The sequence below is a fragment of the Synchiropus splendidus genome, chromosome 14 (genome assembly GCF_027744825.2).
Source record: "Synchiropus splendidus isolate RoL2022-P1 chromosome 14, RoL_Sspl_1.0, whole genome shotgun sequence".
Taxonomy (NCBI): domain Eukaryota; kingdom Metazoa; phylum Chordata; class Actinopteri; order Syngnathiformes; family Callionymidae; genus Synchiropus; species Synchiropus splendidus.
The window spans coordinates 19337060-19356575 of NC_071347.1; the positions used below are offsets into that span (position 1 = coordinate 19337060).

The following is a 19516-nucleotide window of genomic DNA, read 5'->3' on the forward strand; positions in this document are numbered from 1 at the left end:
TTTAAGCAAGAAGTGGTTAAACGCCCAGTGGAAAACCTGTAAATACTAGTTGTCATTTAAAAACCATTAAAACAAAATAATACTGTTTAGCAGTGGTATATAAATTCAATGGAATTGTGGTTATAAAAGTAGAAGCAGAAGTGTGAGGGGTAGCTCCAACAGTAGGAGTTTTGACTGCAGAGGGAGAAGAGAAAATGTGAACTGTACAGTAAAGTAGCTGTTGTGGCGGTGTAGTATCAACGCTGTTGGCAGTAGAAGCAGGATGGTAAAGGTAGTACTCATAGCAGTTGCAGGACAAGAAACGCCAGCAGTAGAGCTAAATTAATGAAAAAAAAATTCCATTTCTTATTAATGGGTTTATCCTATATCCGGAGTCGTGTGCTTCAACTTCAACACACACTGACAGCACATGCCAAAATAAATATCCAGAAATGAGAATAAATACACAAAAGTTTAAGATACGCTTTAAATCAAAAATGTTGATCTGGTGAGCTCATGTGGGACTTGGGGTACATAAACAACGGCATGCAACTGAAACGAACTTTTTTTTTTTTTATTGCTAGTCTCATTCAGTCATCATGACGAGTCAAAGTGAAAAAGCAAACTTCTTAACTCGGTTGTCCAAACAGTCCAGGGGGGAGGGGCGCTGGATTGAAATTCTGAAAGGGTCTCGCCGCTCGTTTCCTAGTCCCCCGGCCAGCAATGTGTTTGTGAAGCAGGAAAAAAAAATCATTCTTTTTGTCTTGTAGGAGGAAAAAAAGGCTAAATCTACATTGGTGGCCCAGTCGAGGTTCGTCTTTCAATTCGGCTGAATGAGGGAGAATGAAGTGGCCCGGGAGCCTTTTATTTACACAAGTCCATTGTAGCGTGTGACGGAATCTATTTGTTTAATGCCACATCAACACAGTTGCAGGGACACGGGTGGAATCGGGCGAGAAAATAAAGCAACGCCTTGTTTTAATAAAACAGATACAGGCCACTACATTACGGTCCGCATCAACAATATCGAATCGTTCATTTGAAGAAGTGTTATTTGTTGGTGTGAATCCCGAAGCCCGATGAATGAGGCCGTTTGTCTGCGCCGAGACCGAGACTTCAAACTGCGCATTTTAATGGACCGCGGATGCTTTTCCTCCCGAACACGCTCAGAGATCCCACAGACGATATGAACCCATGATATTAAGAACGACGTGTTTTGAAACAGCGGATCATTTTATATACAAATAAATAACCCGCTAATATCAGCGTGGATAATTATAATTAAAAAAAACTTTAGTAACATATGGCGGCAATTATTTATCAGTACATTATGGACAGGTGCAACAATTGACACCACTGAATGAAATGAAATTATACATTTAGCCATATTGAAATGAGGAATCATTTTGAAATACTACAAAAAACGAATAATTACAAATACAAAATGATAAATAAAATCAACTACAGGTACATCATTTAAACTGAACGGGTGTGTCAGCGATAATACGTCATATAAGCGTTACATAATTGATTTAATGATTTCAATAACGGTGAAAAAAAAATTAAATTTACGATTTTTTGGGGGGCCTGCTAAAAAGTAAATAACAGTAAAATAATAAAATAAAAGTGAAGGAAAACGATGCTGCAAATTTTAAATGATTGAGGATGTCAGTATCAGATAAGTAAAATAAAAGTTGGTAATTTCATTTGACATGAGAACAACTCTTACTCAGAGTTGTAAGTTTAAAATAACATTCTCAAGAAATAACGAATATATATAAGTATATATATAGTTTACTATAAACAACTGAAGCATGGTTTTTATAAAGAGATATTCAAATGTAAATCGTGATTTTTTTTTCAAAAGTGAGCGAATAAATTAAAAAGACAGTTGAAATGGACCCATCAACGAATGAAAAATTTAAATACTTGTCATCGTGTTGCTGTTAAATGTTGACACGATATTAGCATGTATATATACATTTAATAACGATCACATAAACATTATACAGGGTGAGATCTGGAAAGAAAAGGAGCTGCTGTCATATTAAAAATCATGAAAAATAAATAAATAGAAAAGTAAAATAAACGTTTAACGAGTGAATTTTCAGAAGCACTGATTGTTTATTATCACTTTTAATGAGAAAATATTTCGATGACCATTTTTCCCAATTAAATCGCAGACGGTTTGCACACTTCAGAAAGTACGCATGCTTTACAAAAATAAACAAAAAGGAACGACAAGAACAGCGACAACACAAATATTTCTTTTTTTTTTTAAGAACGCATGCTTTACCTTAAAAAAGTACAAATGTACAGGAGGAGTTGTTCACGTGATCTCCAGTATTTTTTAAATTAAATTCACAGAACAATTTTGTTCTTAAAAAGTGCATTTGACAATATTCACAATCTTGGCACGTTGAGGACGGTTTTTTTACAGAGTTTTTGAAAGGTTACTTCAACACACCTACTGCTATTTTGGTTTTCGTCACACCAGAAATGAAAAACGAGAATACTGAGCTGAGATGTTGATACAGATGTGGCCAAAACAAAAACACCCCTCAGACATTTGACAACGAACTGAAAAATATATCTATCAAATAATTTATATTTGCAGATTCTGTGCTACATTCAAACACACACTCACACACACCGACATGGAACTCGCCTTGATAGTTTCCGACGACACAAAATATAAACTTTTTTGGTAATAGAGGGTCCACTTGTTGGGTCAGTGCACGGCCACGGACTGCAGCGTAGAGGGGCTGGTGAGAGTCTCGCTAGGGGTGGCGGGGCTGCTTTGGCTGGTCTGGGGGGACGTGGGGCTCAGGGACTGCGGGGAGTTGGAGAGGAACGCGGGGATGTGCGGAGGAAGCGCCGAGAACCCGGTCATGGAAGTCGGGGTGGGTTTGATGGGCACCGGGATGGCAGGTAAAGACTGTCCACCGTGGCACAGAGACTTGATGGGGACCCCGTACGCGCTGTAGTCGCTGCCCATGGTGATGGGGGCCGCGGTGTCGATGACGCTGCTGTTGTACATGTGCGGCCAGGCGGTGGTCAGCTGGTTGTGGAGCGGGTACCCGGCGGACATGGACTGCATGGTGGAGAACGCCAAGCTGCCGGGGACCTTGTACTCTCTGGCGATGATGTTCTCGATGGCGAACGGGTGCTTGAACGTGGACGTCTGCGTCACGCCGAGGTTGTAGGTGGACATCTGGGGCAGGTGGGTCCCGGTGGCGGCCAGTGCGCTCAACCTCAACTTGGCCTGCTGCTGGAGATAATGGGCCGCCTCCGATTGTTTACTCGGTGCCAAGTGATCGGACGCGCCCAGAACTTTGAAGCGTTTGCGGCGCCGTAGGAAACTTCCGTTCTCGAACATGTCGCCACAGCTGGGGTGCAGAGCCCAGAAGCTGCCCTTACCTGGCTGGTCAGGACGTCGTGGGATCTTGATGAAGCAGTCGTTGAAGGACAGGTTGTGTCTGAGAGAGTTCTGCCAGCGCTGCGTGTTTTCTCGATAGTAAGGGAAGCGGTCCATGATGAACTTGTAGATCTCGCTGAGAGGAAGCATCTTCTCCGGGCAGCTCTGGATCGCCATGGCGGTCAGAGAGATGTAGGAGTACGGAGGCTTTTGGTCACTGTATGTGTTTCTCCCCGGACGAGGCATCCTTCAAGAAACTCTTTAAAACAGACGAGTTATTAAATCCTCGGTGCGTAAAAGTGGGATCTCGCGCGTAAAAGCAGCCAGGATGTCGCGTCTCCGGTGCGCATTGAGTGAAAGTAAAAGTCAGCTGGTCCGACTGGCAGAGCTGGTCGTTTGACGTGGGAGCGACTAAGTGGATGCCTCCATGGCCTTCCTCTAACCATCTGATAGTTTTATGTGGTGACATGAGCAGAAAAGACCCCTGTAGAGGCGCTCCATTAATGTGCCACCTCTTTGCTATCACATGACAATCGCCAGGGGAGGAGGGGGCTGAGAGGAAGGACTAATCTGGTTTCATTTACACCTATTTACATGGACACCTTGGGCCAATGGAAATCATTTCCATTTGAAGACAGAAAAAAAAGGAGGGTGGAAAAGACTCGGGAACCGGAATAGAACGGCGGTGGTGTGTGAAGGTATGCGTGCTTACACTTGGCGAGGTCTCCGGACTGAAAGCATTTATTATCGTTTATTTATAACACTTTGGCGATTTACATTTGCATTTCTCTTTGTATTTACTTTGTAATATATACCAGGGACATGATGTTTACGTCGAAAAGGTTCATTTAAACACAATGATGTCGGATTATTTTATTAACACGAAATATTTTGCTGTCGATAACTTTATGTGCAATGAAACAAAAACACCTGCGCCACATCACACACACGGCACGCGCGTATTTGCTTGTTTATTTTAATATGCATTATTTAATATGCATAATTATTATTTCCACTTTAAGCACCAATTAACCAAACAAATTTGACCTTATTTATTTACACCGTTAACACATGAACAGGAGCGCTATGTAAAGTGTTTTCAACGGTCTTTCTTTTGTGTGTAGGTGCAATATTGTTTGGAGCGTTTCACAGATGCATCCAGGGGTCGTTTATTTCCCCTAATTTGTCCCGCACTATACAGCGAAAGGAAGTGGACGGCATAAAAACGCGCGCTCAAAGCAAACAATGCTGTTCAAACTGAAACTTCATGAGGCAATCGAGCTCCATTGTGCAAGTGCAAAGACGACTCTAAAGTACTTCACAAATGCAAATAAACCCTTGAGCACGGTGCGCGGCAAAACTGTATAAAATATCCATAAGTCAATTATATGAATGTGCGCGCAGCAAAAGGCGTTTTGAGCGATCGCTATTCAAACTTGTGGCCAGGGCCAAACTTTCCGCTTGGAGGGTTCGCAAAGGCAGAGACCACACACACGCACACGCAGATTTGCTCATAATTTATGCTAATTCGCGCTCACCCCCCTGTACCCTCGCCCATAAATCCACAATCCAACCCATCACCAGTCTGACGGATTACCAAAAGAAACGCATTGCAGGGGACTTTGAGGGCTATTCTCAAGCCCCGAAAACGAGCAGCAGAGGAGCGAGATTGCAGTGAAATAACAAGAATTTAATTAGAGAATTACATGTGTCTCCACTTTGGAATAATTCGATTCCATAACCCTATGTTCAGGTAATATTCAGTAAGCAAGCGTGCCATCATACAGTGGTTCCATTTATATGACTATAAAAATAAAAGTGTTTACCCACAAAGTTTATTTACTCAGAAGCAAGTGCAATTTTAAACAAATCTTTTTTCCACACCTGTTTATGATGATGATGCACACTTCACTGGAACACACATTTACCTGTTTAAATATTTATCTATATGTTACATGGTGCTGTCACATTAACTCCACCCATGCACCATAAAACATAACATAACATAACCACACACACTTGAGCTCATCCTTATCTATGAAGTATGAACAAACTCTGCCTAACACTATAAGTCAACACTGTCACGTCAATTTTATACTTTATTACATTTGAACACTCAATTGCTCACAATATAGCTGGTTTTTAAATGAGTTGCATTTCATATTCTCATTCATTGCTGAGAAAAGTACTTAAAATAAAACCTATGATGAATTAAACAATTATGCTATCAGAATAATTTGACCCTGTTTATTTCTGCGAGCAATATTACAGAATGACGTTTGTAATTGTTATTATAATGGCGTGACAGAAATGTAAAAGTTAAATTTCATATGGACTGAGGAAAACAGGCCAGTGCGATCCTGCACTTTTAACCAGTCATCACCAGTGTGTGTGTCCATCCCGTGCAGACGGTGTGGCTTTTCGAGGTTATTGGACATCACCAGGCCTCTTTTGTCCAATGCCCACTCTGAAAATACCACCATGACTGTGTGTGTGTGAATAGTTTTTTTTTTTCACTTGCTCCCCAAAACAGTGCCGAGTTCAAGCGGCAGTAGATCAAGTCTGCACTATGTTTGGTCATTTGTAGAACGGCGAACAAAGGTCGGGATAAGCCAAATTGCATTGCACTTGTGAACCATGCCTCAGTCTGAAGTAGCCTTTATAGGGTGAGGGGGTGAGTTTTTCTTAAAGAGGAGAGAGAGAAGGCAAAACAAAGGGCACTTTCTGAAACATCTTAAAGTAGAGTAGTGAGGCGTGACATTCCCAGGGTGAGCAGACACAAAAGCCGAGGTCACGGCGATGAAAAAGAGAATCAAACAGCCACTTTCACACGTCTGCCCTCCGCTGCTGCTCGACGCAACACAATAGGAAACAAATGTTGTTAAAAGAGGATCGATGCCATTCATCCTTAAAGCAGCGAATGATAGCCAAACAATATTGTCACAGTGAATCGAGTTGAGATATGCTGCCACCCAGACCCACAGAGGAGAGGACCCACAGCCATTCACACACTCGTTAATGGGACACCCCTCATCGACTCAGTGAACATTTGGGAGATCAAGAAAGAGAATCATCGTCATGTATGCCAGCTAAAATGATGCAAGGAATTCACAAAATAAAAGAGATAATGAAGAGCAAATGATGTTTGGGTCAGAATTCTCTATAGGCTCACTGGATAAACTGTATTGACCTATTGTTAATCCATATATCTGTTGTTTTAAGAGCATTACAGCCATGATAAATTGCAAATATTAGATGGCTGTCAGCAAAATTGTGAACACTAATGTACAGAAGTTCAGCCAACGCCAGCAAATGCTATTTTAAAATCTTTTTTTTTTCATAACAATACTAAAACAGGGAGTCAGCTAAGTGTGTGTTAATGTTGTACTCCTGCAACAAAACAAAGATGGCTCATTGTCATCTTACTTCCTCGGAAGAATCTCATACAAAACAACAGCATGTGAAATAATATTGGCAGTACAATATAATCAGCACTACTATATCAGCCACCATTAACTTGTTCACCAACAACAGCAAGAAGGCCGCGCTCTGAATCGTCCATAGCTGCGAGTCATCGCCTGTCTGGTGGCAGACTGGTGACACGTCCAGTGGGTCTCCCACCTGGCTTCCCTGAGAATCCTGAAAAATGTCTTTTTGAGGGCTCGCATCATATTACCAATCTTTAGTTGCACTGTACAGTACAGCAGTACCAAAGTTAACATGAACCCATATGGCTTGTTTGAAGATATATAATAAACAAAGCGCCTACACCCATGCGTAGGTGGTTTTCCTCTGGACACTCCCTCAGTACAGAAATACACAGAGGCTGAGATTACTCTGAATTGTACATGTGGGTGAGCGGCTGTCCGTCTACAACCCCTCCTCTTGCCCCAAGTAGCTGCGATAGACTCCAGCCTATTGCAACCCCATTACAGCAATAAGCAGTAAAACACAAATACATGCCGACTCTTCATGCAGCCTGTGCGGGAGCGGGAAACACACTACTTGCTCTGATGGCGAGTACACACTGGAACAAATGCATGATGCTGATTCACAGGAAATAAAGGTTGCCATGCCAAAAAATGTGTTTGACACATCTATAAATATTCCTTCATAAAAACCGGATTTAAACGGACATCATGTGTAGAGTCCTGTACAACGTGCTGATCGTATTTCTGCAGTGAGCAGTGAGAGGAAGCAGAAACACAGTTTCAGCATCCAACCAATAGGTCTGTGCTTCTAATTAAGTCCGTGGTGATTTGCGCCCCCCAGAGATGTTTTACGGTGCAATTAAGGACGCTCTGATGATGAAGGTATGAATATTCAGCAGAATGACAATTAATTAGCAGACGGAGGACACTCAGAAGAGCGTCCTCGACGCCAAATTTAGCCAGCACGGTGTCACGCCGACACTTATCGCAGGCCGTTTTCACAGGAATGAAACAGGGGTTGAACGTGACGCCGGTTGTGAGAGTGTCTACTGACTGTTTCCCTCAAACTGTCCATGAATCAATACATGTTTTCTGTGTTTATCTTATCAAACAGCGGGATTAAAGTCCTCCTGGCAGCCCACTCCATTAGCAGTTTCTGGATGACATCGGGGGTAGTACCTGGAAAAAGACCCCCGGGCATTCGGAGCATATGCTTGGATTATGCTTAATGGTCTAATTACATAAATTAGGCATTCATTATACGCTACATCATCTGTAACAGATATCTCTATTGTAAGGAGGCGGTGCCGCCATCTGACTCAATTTGTCTGTGGAGATTTAAACAAAATAAAGATAAATGATTTGTGGATATTTACCGCTGATTGTGGTTATTTGTTTTTGTTGTGTGTGGGTGTTTTTTCCCCCTGATTTTGAAAAATAAATAAATAAATAACAAAACGCAGAAGTAGTTTCACTGTGCGGCCATCAGATGGGGACAGGATCTAGAGATTGAACCAAGAATGAGTGAACAACAATAGAACCCACACACGGACACTAGTGCATTTTAAACCTCAGTAACAAAGTTTCACTTTCCATCATATATGTTAAAAATATATCAAGCATATATGCTGTCTGGTTGGAATCATTAGCTTTGTTAACTTGAGTTGTGCTACATGTGTAAAACAATTCTACTTTGTCATTTGTGACCAATGAAGATGAATATTTGAACGATTTAAACATGTCATTTTCCACTTAGAAAATGCCTCTTCTCTCTTTGTCTTGAGACTAATAAAGGTTTTTCATCTTACTTGAATAAGAGTGTGTGTGAGTGTGTGTGTGTGTGGGAGGCTAGTCCCAGTTCATTGACTCCATATGGTGAGAAACAGCAGGACTGATGAGCGAACTACCTAAGGTCCGTGTTTGCCCCGCCGAGTGAAACCAAAACAGAGGCCCCTGACCCCCCCTGCATTATTCATCACAGACAAGACACCGCTGCTTACATGCTCAGTTCATCATCTAGCTTTTTCTTCGGCTGACAGATGACTCCGGAACAACAAATCACATCCCAAAACTAAGCATGAGACAAAGCTTCTGTCTTCGAGCGCCGACAAGTAAGAATATCATTGGAATCTTTGCCGTCAATGCTCGACTTCTTCCTCTTCTCCACTTGGAAACACAATTATTAATTGCTTTTCATACCCAACATTGCACCGTAACCAGTTTAGACTTCACGCATGCATCCACTTCATCCATTCACAATGCAGATCTTCGGAGCTGTTTTCCACTCTGGAGCCCAATGGTGTCAGAAGTAGGATGGCCACAGTGACACCTTTGACTGCCCTTCCACTTCCTTTAATTTGTTCATTCAAATGTATGTTCATGTTGAAGCACACCTATGACGAGCTTCAATGAGGGATGAAGGTATTTCTAGAGGACAGTAGACATCGTGAAAGGAATCCTTCACCCTCCCTGACCGCCAGTAAACCTCCTCACTTCAGTTAGCTCACTAGCCAAGTGCTGTCATCAGGAGAATCGCTCAAGTATAAAACGGAACATGGCTAAACAAGACACGATAGAGAAACGTTGAAGTTGAGGGGAAAATTTACTGGTGACAATAAAAATATTTTGAATCGTAAGAAGTAAATATATCCAATCTCTAGCCGTCCATCTCTTCATATGTACAGCCAGTCATGTACTACAGTCAATACGAGGTTTGTTTCAGGATTTTTCCGTGAAAAATACACCAAAAACAAAGCCGTATTCAAGTACGCCTCCATGATGCGTTATGTTTAACCATTTGTTTCGATTTATATAAGTTTGATCACCTGAGATTTCATCTTTAAAAAGAGACTGGTGCATCACGCTTGCTTCCATGTAGCGGAAACCCCGAGTCTCTGCAGAGAGGTGGTGGTCAAGACTCCCCCTTGTTCAGGAGTTCTTTATTTTAATATCTCTGAGCATTCGGATCAACAAAGCTGTTAATTACAACCTATAATGAAAACAAGATCCCAGTCATAGACGTGTGGATCTACAAAAACACAGTGAATGACAACTACCTCGTAATGAGATGACAGAGGAAAAGAGAATAATACAAGCACACAGCTGGTATCAATATTGAGATCAAAACCCAAAGCCTCATTGTTACATATATTACAAGGAACTATAGTTCCGTCGGAGCAGTAATGACAGAGATGCAGTGCCTAATACAATATTAAGCAACACAGGGTTATAATAAATTAAGAAGAAAGCGAACTTTCACGGAGGGATAAAAGAGTCATTATGCAGCAGTTCAATCACAAAGAAGGTATTACCTCCCACAGAAGATAAAAATGAGATGTGACGCTTTGAACTGAGAAACAGGAATCTGAGCTGCCACACAATAAGAAAGAATTAATGAAAGAATAAGCCTCCGTAACACTTCCCTTCGATCGCGCCAGACGGATGACAGGTTATGTATTCTCAGAGGAGCATTAAACGGGTTGATATACTGGGTCACTTAAATTCTGACCTACAGGGTCACAGTTGTAGGTTTAACCTCCAACCTCTCACCTCGGAGTCACGTTTACTTTTCTATTATACCGCGAGGATTGGTTATCGCAGGAAAGCATTAAAGTCTGTTTACCTCATGAGAGTTTTAAAAAGTTTGCGCAATGTGATCAAATCTGACATTGCTGTTTGTTGCCGAACAACAACACCACACTCCTCTGGGGGTTCGCTTGCACACCGACTTAGTTAGGAAAAACCTTTTTACTGTGAGCCCCTGTGGTTGGAAGGCACGGTCCTTTGTGCGACTCGTGTTCATCCAGACCTTGGCACTGATCAGAATGCACTTAACCAACTGGGACCCAATGAGGGGCATTTTGTTCCGTCTTTCATCTCGTACGTCAGGGGAATGCTCAGTCTCCAAGGATGGCAAACCCCAGCCAAAGACCGGAACAACACAATACACACTAACAATACGGAGGTGTTTACAACACACGTAAACAAAAACGCAGGTTTGGCGGGGGAGGGGCACCCAAAGGGAACGAGAAGAAGTTGAATTTGTTTGAAAGTTTTCTGGACATCAAGTTGTTGAAAAGAGAAAGGAGTCTAATAAGTTTGAGGAGCCTTTAAGATGAATGCCCTTCTTAGCAAAGCCATTTATCTAGATGTTCGAAGACCCCTGCTGCAAATTAAAAGTTTCTTTCACCGAAACACATCTACAAAAGTGTGCAGCTGATATCTATTTATTGGTGCCACATTAGAATTTGTATTTGTTGGGCTTTTTGGACTTGTTTTACAGCGTCTGGTCTGAATCAGTATACATACGTCCGCAGTCACTCAGCGTATTATTTGTGGCTTGACAACACTGATGACAAGAGCATGTTAAATGCACAAAATTTCTAGATGCATGGCCACAAAAACGGCTGAATAATGTCAGAAAACAAATTTTAAAAAGATGAGAAACATACACAATGTTAATGCCACAGCATGAGGTTGGAATGAATTCAAGCCGCTGCCAGTGTTATTCACAACACCACACTTTACCTATGCAATGATACCTTTTTATTGATGATGTCAGAACATTAGGAAGTACGTGTAAAGCAATTGAGCACTCTTCAGTGGTAACCCCCTCATCCTACTTTACACATGTCCTGCAGGGAGCACATGAAATGAATGAAACCACAATATTAACACTGGTCAATTCTACAAAAGGAAATACTAAGCCCCCAAAAAACTTTTTTTTCTCCAATTCAGTCCCTTCACAAGTGTCAAACTGCATCCCAGCAAGTTTACATCTACAGCCTGCAAGATAACCATACAATTGGCTCAAATTATGATTGAGTACTGATGTAGAGTACCAAAACTGGAACCGATGGTGCAAGCAGAGATGGAACTGGAAACTTCCAAACAAACATGATGCATATGCAATGTAAATAGATGAATGGCGTCAAGGAGCAAACATGGAAAACCAGGGTTCCCTACAGCGCTTTATAGTCAAGGACAAGGTCAACGGCATCAGATGTGGACCTTAACACAAGTCTTCGACACCACCTCCATTTGCTGACACAAAGCTACAAACATCTCGGAGGAATGGAGTCAGACATAAAGAATTTAAGCCACATGCACAATTTAAATAAAAACTGACAGAATACAAACACAACAAGGTTCCGCGAACCTTCTGGTCACCACCAGGACGAAGCGATTGGATGCTTTCTTCTAAAAGATATCTATTACTACCAGTTATAAACTGTCAAAAATTTGTTCAGTTTTTGACTTGGACTGAGTTAAATATTTTGTGTGAGTTGACATTTTGACATGTACGAGGGCTGGAGTCCGAACAAGGGACACCCTGGACAGTCATCAACATTTTACACGCTCACATTTACAGTCTGTTGACCTGCTACGGAACAAATGTTATCATTTTAGCGCAACAGAAGACTACAATGCCTTCGTGACTGACCAACACGGCCGCCATGCAAGTGCCATTTCTGTTGATATACTTAAATTGCTGTACGATTCATGCAGCATCGATTTGCATCGCTAATTGTAAACAAGCTGAACAGTAAATCACCAGGTGCTTTAGAGGGAAAACAACTGGCAATGTAGCAGGGCGAGGTCTACTCTTCCACTTTATGGTTGACCAGCTCAATGTGCCTCCTGCTGAAAGGTAATAAGCATGACACACTTGCAGTCACTGATTCATTTGTTTAGCAATCAGGGGACGAACCTGAGTGGCACACTGAGGAAAACACAAAGGCTTTTTTAATCCAGCGCAAATCAAAAGGACACAGGAAACAACCTCGCACTGCCATATTGATTCATGCTTGAATATTTGTGAATCCATAAAAGGAGCTGCATTACTCCCAGAGAGGTGAGGCTGGCAGGAGGGTGAGGACCTAGGAAAGCTTGACTAACACAAGGAGAAAAAATATGGATTTATGTGTTCACAAAAAATCTAGAATTCCAGCAGACTGGGACTTTCGCCAACGGATTATATTAATAGAGCTGATGAACTGCAATGTTGATTACTCGACCCCGGGGAGTCAGTACTTGAATAGAATGCTGTTGACAATGACCGGTCGGGAAGCAAGTACTTCAGATGAAACAAAGCATGGGACTTAAAAGAAAGCATGAATGCAAAAGAACAGAATTACATTCCCATCAAACAGATGTAATCCCAGGCTGTAGTTGATGCCGATGTTACAGGCCGACAGAGGCAAAGAGAAAATGTCAAGTACTGCTGCCTATCAGGGAAGAGACAGAGAATATCAACTTGTCCTATCAGCAGGGGAAATATCCGTTCCCCTGCCTAAACCAGAGCTATTAAAATCCCAAATAATTAACTTGCGGCAGACCAGACTGTCGCCATGACAACAGGAATGAGAATTGTGACAAGATCCTCAAAGAAAACATTTTCGATGGATTTGAATGTAATTGTGAAGTACTTGAGAAAGTTGAGACGGGTTTCAATGGATATTTGGATGTAGAGCAACACAGCTAGTCATCAGTAGATTACAAATGTCACACATATCTATCTCCTCAATGCAACAATATTTTATATGTTTTTGAAAAATCTAACTGGGTGTGGAATGATGGATGGATGGACGCAGTTGAGATCGTTCTCCAGGTGGGGGAGTTAAAGCATCTGGCATCTTGCTCACAAGTGACTGAATTTTACCAGTGGATGAATGGCGTGTGATGCTTTTGTACAGATTCTTTATAAATACAAGAATATGTTTTGTTTTGCTATGGATTAAAGCAAATAAACTTTTTGGAAGCATCTCCGTCCGACTTATTTTTCTGCCAACAGTCATTTTCCTGCACATACACATATTTTGGAATATAAAAGCAGACATTTTTATGTTGAACTTTAACAGCCATGACTGGAGCGAAGCTTGTTATAATAATCTATCTGTTTATCTGGCAGCGCTGATGATTCGCGGCCGTCAAGGAGCACCGCTGTTATTCAGTCATTACTCTGTTTACGTCCTCATCCCGGTGTCAGACTCCAACAGCTGCTAAACTAACTCAGGTAAAACGGCCTAATAAATCCGGGCCAATAAAAAGCATTTAATCGCAAGTGTCAACATGATTAATTGTGCACTAAAACCTCGCAGTCGTAGGGGGCAGCAGAGAGGTATTTTGTGTCGAGCAGTTATGGAAGTCTGTCCACCAAATGGTTATGAATATCAAATTAATAATTAGTCGTGTAATATCTCCTCAGGAAGGTCTCAAACCGGTGCGGGTGAATTTAATTATTAGCAGCCATTTTGTTTCCATGTCCCGCTCATTACTGTCAGAGTTGATGTAACGTAAACTTCATTAAAAATTAAGGCGAGACTCTTAATTATCAAGCCGCACTGACTGAAGTTCGAATTAGCCAACTCAGTGATGTGCAAATGAGAGCATTATTTAAGAAACACGCTGGAAGTAGTTATGCTAATTTCAAGAGTTCACAGTAGCAGACCTTTTCACTTGCACTTGCATATTCATTAAACACACTATGCAAATTTAATGTAGCAGTCTTAGTAATGCCTTGTTAATTTATTCAGATTTATCGAGTACGACTTGTAAAAAGTACAAATTTAATTACACGATCTCCTTGGAAAAAGGAGGGGATGTGGCCGAGGTTTTAAACCATGTAAATCAAGATTAGGGTGGTTTGATGGAGGAAAAGGGAACGAAAGGACACAGCTGTTAATAGCTTGAAATAATGATTTAAGTTTAAATCACTGGCGGCCAAAGTGGCATTGGCACACAGCATGCAAGGATATGAGAGGGGACAGCCTGAAGTTGACTTTGTCCATTTGTTCGTTTTGCCAGACACAACTTGTTGCCAAGGGGTTGATGGAGGGTCCAGCAGGTGGGATAATATCTCCAAAGCTTGACATAGAAACATCCAAGTTCCTTTACCAAAGTGGTGTTGATCAAACACGATGCCAGGATTTTAGAAAATCTGCCTATAACTAGTCAAGTCTAACAATCTACATGAGCATTTGCTGTCATTTTTCACCTCTGAAACTGACTGGATTCTCTAAGGCTAAACAATACATTATCGTATCAATACTGAAATGGACATTCAACATGTTACTGTCTCTAAATATCAATAGTCGCCGCTCCACTTTTGCACATATCCAGCAAAGACCAGCCAACCACAGACGTCATTGTCTGCTAGCAGATTTTCAAAATCCTTTTGTTTTATAATGATGTCATTTTCTAAAGAACATCTGCTTTGGCTAGTTCTTATCAGCGTTTGTCACAGCAAGTCAGCCACCTCCATCTAAGCGTAGCTTGGTCATCATACCTATCATTCATGTGCTCACTATATACACAATGTCAGTCTTCACATATAAAAGCACGCTGAGATATTGATATAAAACAGTTTTAGCAATTTGAGCATTCAATATCAAACTTCCTTTATGGGTGTTCATTATAGGGGACACTATAGGTGAATATGATATATCTGCTTGACTTGGTTTCTTAAGACCAGGGCAAGTGAAGCACTTTCACAGTCACAGTCTAGTACTCCCAGTCGCAACAGAACAGTAAATGGTCCACCAAAAGGTACGGCCTTGTTTTAATGCAGGGCTGTCAAATAAGTTCATAAGAGGAAATGAAAGTAATAGAATGCAAAAAGGCTGGGCTCTGCTTATTTTAAACACTGTCAACAACCCTGTTTGAGTACAATATACTGCTGTGGATTTTCTACTGTTCACCAACAAATGAAGATCAACAGCCATGTATTTTTTTGGACAAAGAAATCCGGTATAGAAATAGCTAGTTTGAAGTGGTCACTAGCAGAGCAGACACTAACCCTCAGGGGTGATTGGGAGAAAAACATTTCCGGGGCTCGACGGATGAGACGTTTGCTGTATAGTTAAAAAACAACCCGCAGTCAAGAACTGAGGGCCACGCGGCCCTGACCGAAGCGGGGCAGAGCTCAGTGACTCCGCACACGACTGCGGGAGATAATTATGACGACTGGCTCAAGTCTGTGCAACATCCCTGAGGGGTGTGTGTGTGTGTGTGTGTGCATGAATTTGTCTTTCCACCACACTAACCATCGCAGCCACAGCAAAATCATGTCCTACACCATTTTATTCAGGATAAATAAAATCTCTCAGATGCAGAATAAGAGACAGCAAACCTATTAAACAGCATCTCAAAGTGCTCAGGGCAGCTACAGATATGAAAACACACTCTGAGGAAGGAAACGTAATTGCCTGAAAATATTGCATGCGCGTGTCAACTCCGTGTTGGTTACACAAACATTGCGTGATTCAACAATTAAAAGGTTAATTAATTAAAACTTGAGAAGGATAATATTTGTAAGTGCAATCACAAGACAGCAGCTTAATATAAGTAAACACGACTGCATATGGATGGTTGACAAATTGTGTCGTAAACATTTATGTAAGAAAAGGAAGAGAGAGAGAGAGGACGAGAGAGCGCGAAAGTGTGTGGCATACTTAAGAAATGTGTTCAAAGCGCAAATTTGGTTCATGATGTATAATTAATAAGAAAAAGAAATGTACATACATGTTTACGTAAGAGATAGGCTGGAAAGGTAGTTGGTCCATAGCAGTCTCAAGCACGGGTCCAACTCGAGGTCCAGGGGCCAAACAAGCCGACCAAGTCATCATTGTGGCCTATGACAGCTAGAAATGAGTCCAGTCAATACAACCCTAACGCTTTTGCGTCCTATAGTGACACCGAAGTCACCACGTCACCAACAGGCAGTCGCGCCTTTTTTAATTCAAGGATGACACCTATGTGTCAACATGCAATGCAGAAGTCAGCCTGTGCAGGACACAAAAATCCACTTTCCAACATCATTATATTACGCCATGGGAGTGAGGATGGGCAGCCAAAAACAGGATTAGCTCCAACACTTCATGAACAACAGAGGTTACAATGTTGACCATATATTTGCTGGTTGGCAGGTATCAACATTGACCTTTTAAGCTTCTAAAAACTAAATGCAGATGGAAGAGAATTTGCTGAACAGTTTCTGTGATAAGTATTATGCATTTTTCGGGTAAAAACAGTCCTCCAAGGATGAAATTTATATTGTATTCTAATTAGGCTCTATTTACCTGTAATGAAATACTCAAATACTCTTCAAAATACATATTCAGGCCTAAACACAGGCAGCATTTAAAATGTTGCCTGCTGAGTGCTTGAGTCTGACCAGTTCTAGAACTTCAAAGATGCGAGTGGACAAGTCACCAAGGCCATCATGGACCAATTTCATTGGAGTGTGGGAGAAGAACCTCAGTGCTTCAGTGCTTTAGGTGCTTGAATAGTAATTACAAAATTGAGTTAAAAAAGAAATAAATAACTGTACATTGTTCTTTTGTTTGCCATCTTTCTTGGGTAAATCTTTCTGAAAGACAACGGAGGCCATGTTCTCAGATGAAGCATGGGACAGCAGTCATTGTGTTTATCTTGTTTAGGGAAATGGGCGCTTGGGTTTTCCGAAGCATTAAAATGCTGATTGTATTCAGTCCCACTGAACCCTCCAAGAACTTAATACACCTCCTCTATCATCTTGAGAGAAATCATCTCCACCTCTGTGACTCAGACTGACAGATGTGAACCGTCCCATTGACCATAATTAATCTGTGTTTAAAACGAACAGGGCGCACAGCAGCGGACGCATAGCCAGGGGTCTGAGGGTCTGGTGACTGGTGCTATCTGTCTGGCCCCCATGCACCTCCCTGTAATTATCCTATTGTCGTGAATAATGGGAGGAGGAGAGGAAGGAGAGGGGCGGGGGTGAGAGTGATGCTTTGATAGAGATGAGATTAGTTTCATCAAGTTCATAGCTTCAGCCAGGCTGCCGAATCTCATCATCCGTCCACTCAAACCTGCCAGATAAAATCCTCTCACTAGTTAGAAATATTTATGACACTGTTAGTTTAATTTCTGTTTGGTTAATGCATGAGCAAGAACCCAACCCCCCCTCCACTGCGACATCCTGTAAACAGGCAAGTGTATATCAAGCCCAACAAATGTGATGTGCAGTCCGTATGGGCTGGTCGGCCATTTTGAATTCAATAAAAAGCAGAGGTTGAGCTTCTAATTCACAGCAAGTTACAAGATGTGCGTGTATTTTTGTTTGTTTCTTTGTTTTTATGTTGGCAGTAACTTCCTTTTGTAACATAAATTCATTTACAGATTTTCTTAAGCCTTTTCTTCTAGATATAAGGGTACATTTTGGTTCTTATATTCTGTCATACTCATTGGGATATCACCCCCTTTAAAAAAAAGGATAAAAACGAGGCATTGCGAATCGAGGAACATCGACCTGCCAATATATTGAGATCTTTTCCTTCAATCTCACCTAGCAAACACCATGAGAAACCGACACGCGACACCTTACGCTGTTAATGTGACAGTCTAGCAGTGAAAATATACACAGACTATATCATTTTTTCCTACATACAACCGACCTGGCAACAGTTTACACAGATTAAAAATGTCCAACATAGCACCACAATAGTGTTGCCGTTACGTCAGAATTCCAAATTCTCAAATGGAAACAACAGAAATCTTTAACACCTAAACCAACTCAAAGTGTGTGACTCCTCAATATTACGCACAAGGCTGTGATGACCTTGGTCAAATAATCGAACAACCGGCAACATCCATTATGAAGAAAGATGATGTGGTTTGATAGTTAGTGCTCCTCTCATTAGAAAGCCAAACAGGGATCTATCACTGTAATCCAGGTCCCCCCCGAGGCAGATGCAAAACAGAAGGGGTACGCTGTGTATTTACAGACAACAAATCGTGTTTGTCAAAACTGACAAAGGAAGGACAAAGAGCCCGCAGTAGGAGAAGCCCTGAAATACTGGGCCATCACTCTCTGAAGCCAGCCAGGACAGCGGCTGTGAACTGCCCACCGAGGACTGGAAGTTTGCAAACAAGCCTCGAGTCCTGCACGCTGGACGACTTTGACTCTTTACAATACACGAGTCAACACAACTTCTCTCTGGGCTACAGAGAAATACCACTAATACAGCACAATTTGGGAGTCATTCATCAAACGCGACACAGGATTAATTAAGCCTGAGGACTAAATTAGACTCCCACCTCACTCATCAAGGTGTACCCTTGGCCTGGGGAAGAAGGTGGGGGTGGGTGATGCATGCTGGTGGCAGCGAAGGGACTCATAGATAAAAATAATCTCTGTTTTACATATGATGCATGATTTTTTTTAAAAGCTCCACGGGGGATCAGCGCCACTGTGCCGTTCATTACATATTAGCTTTATGGCAATAACCTCAAGTTTTATTTCCATTTAGGTCCTTTTCTGAGCCTAAAGTACACACATGGAGTTGGGTGTGGAAACAGAATTGACACGGAGGCCAGTTAATGTGCTGCTATCTATAAATCATCTGGAGGAATGCTTTTCATTAGACACATTCACGCTTGCCAAAGCTTCAGAAAGCAGCGCTCAGTATGGAAATACATAACACAAAGCAGGCATTTTTTTAAGGGACACTTTGTTATTGGGAGATTGTGGGGGTTGAGTGAAGCTGCTTGGCGAAGGTTTGCACTCTGAGTGTTCTGTGAGTATTCTGTGAACTGCCTTGGAAAACCGTAATGAAAAATATAGACGTTATTATTTTAAATCATGTTTTCCTAGCAGTTAACATGTTTAGCAAGCAGTAAAACTACAAGCATAAAGACTGCACTC

The 19516-nt window shown here is 41.6% G+C and overlaps 1 protein-coding gene and 1 long non-coding RNA gene across 2 annotated transcripts in view; both read right to left on the bottom strand.

The window, feature by feature from the left end:
* The window catches only part of LOC128770775 (uncharacterized), a 51473-nt gene that overhangs the window by 17286 nt on the left and 14671 nt on the right, over positions 1–19516 (bottom strand). The gene's annotated exons all lie outside the window — the stretch shown is intronic.
* On the bottom strand, positions 1895–3847 carry foxb1a (forkhead box B1a). The gene has a single exon (XM_053885623.1). It carries the CDS (start codon positions 3641–3643, stop codon positions 2711–2713), a length of 933 nt encoding a protein of 310 aa, XP_053741598.1. The 5' UTR covers positions 3644–3847; the 3' UTR covers positions 1895–2710.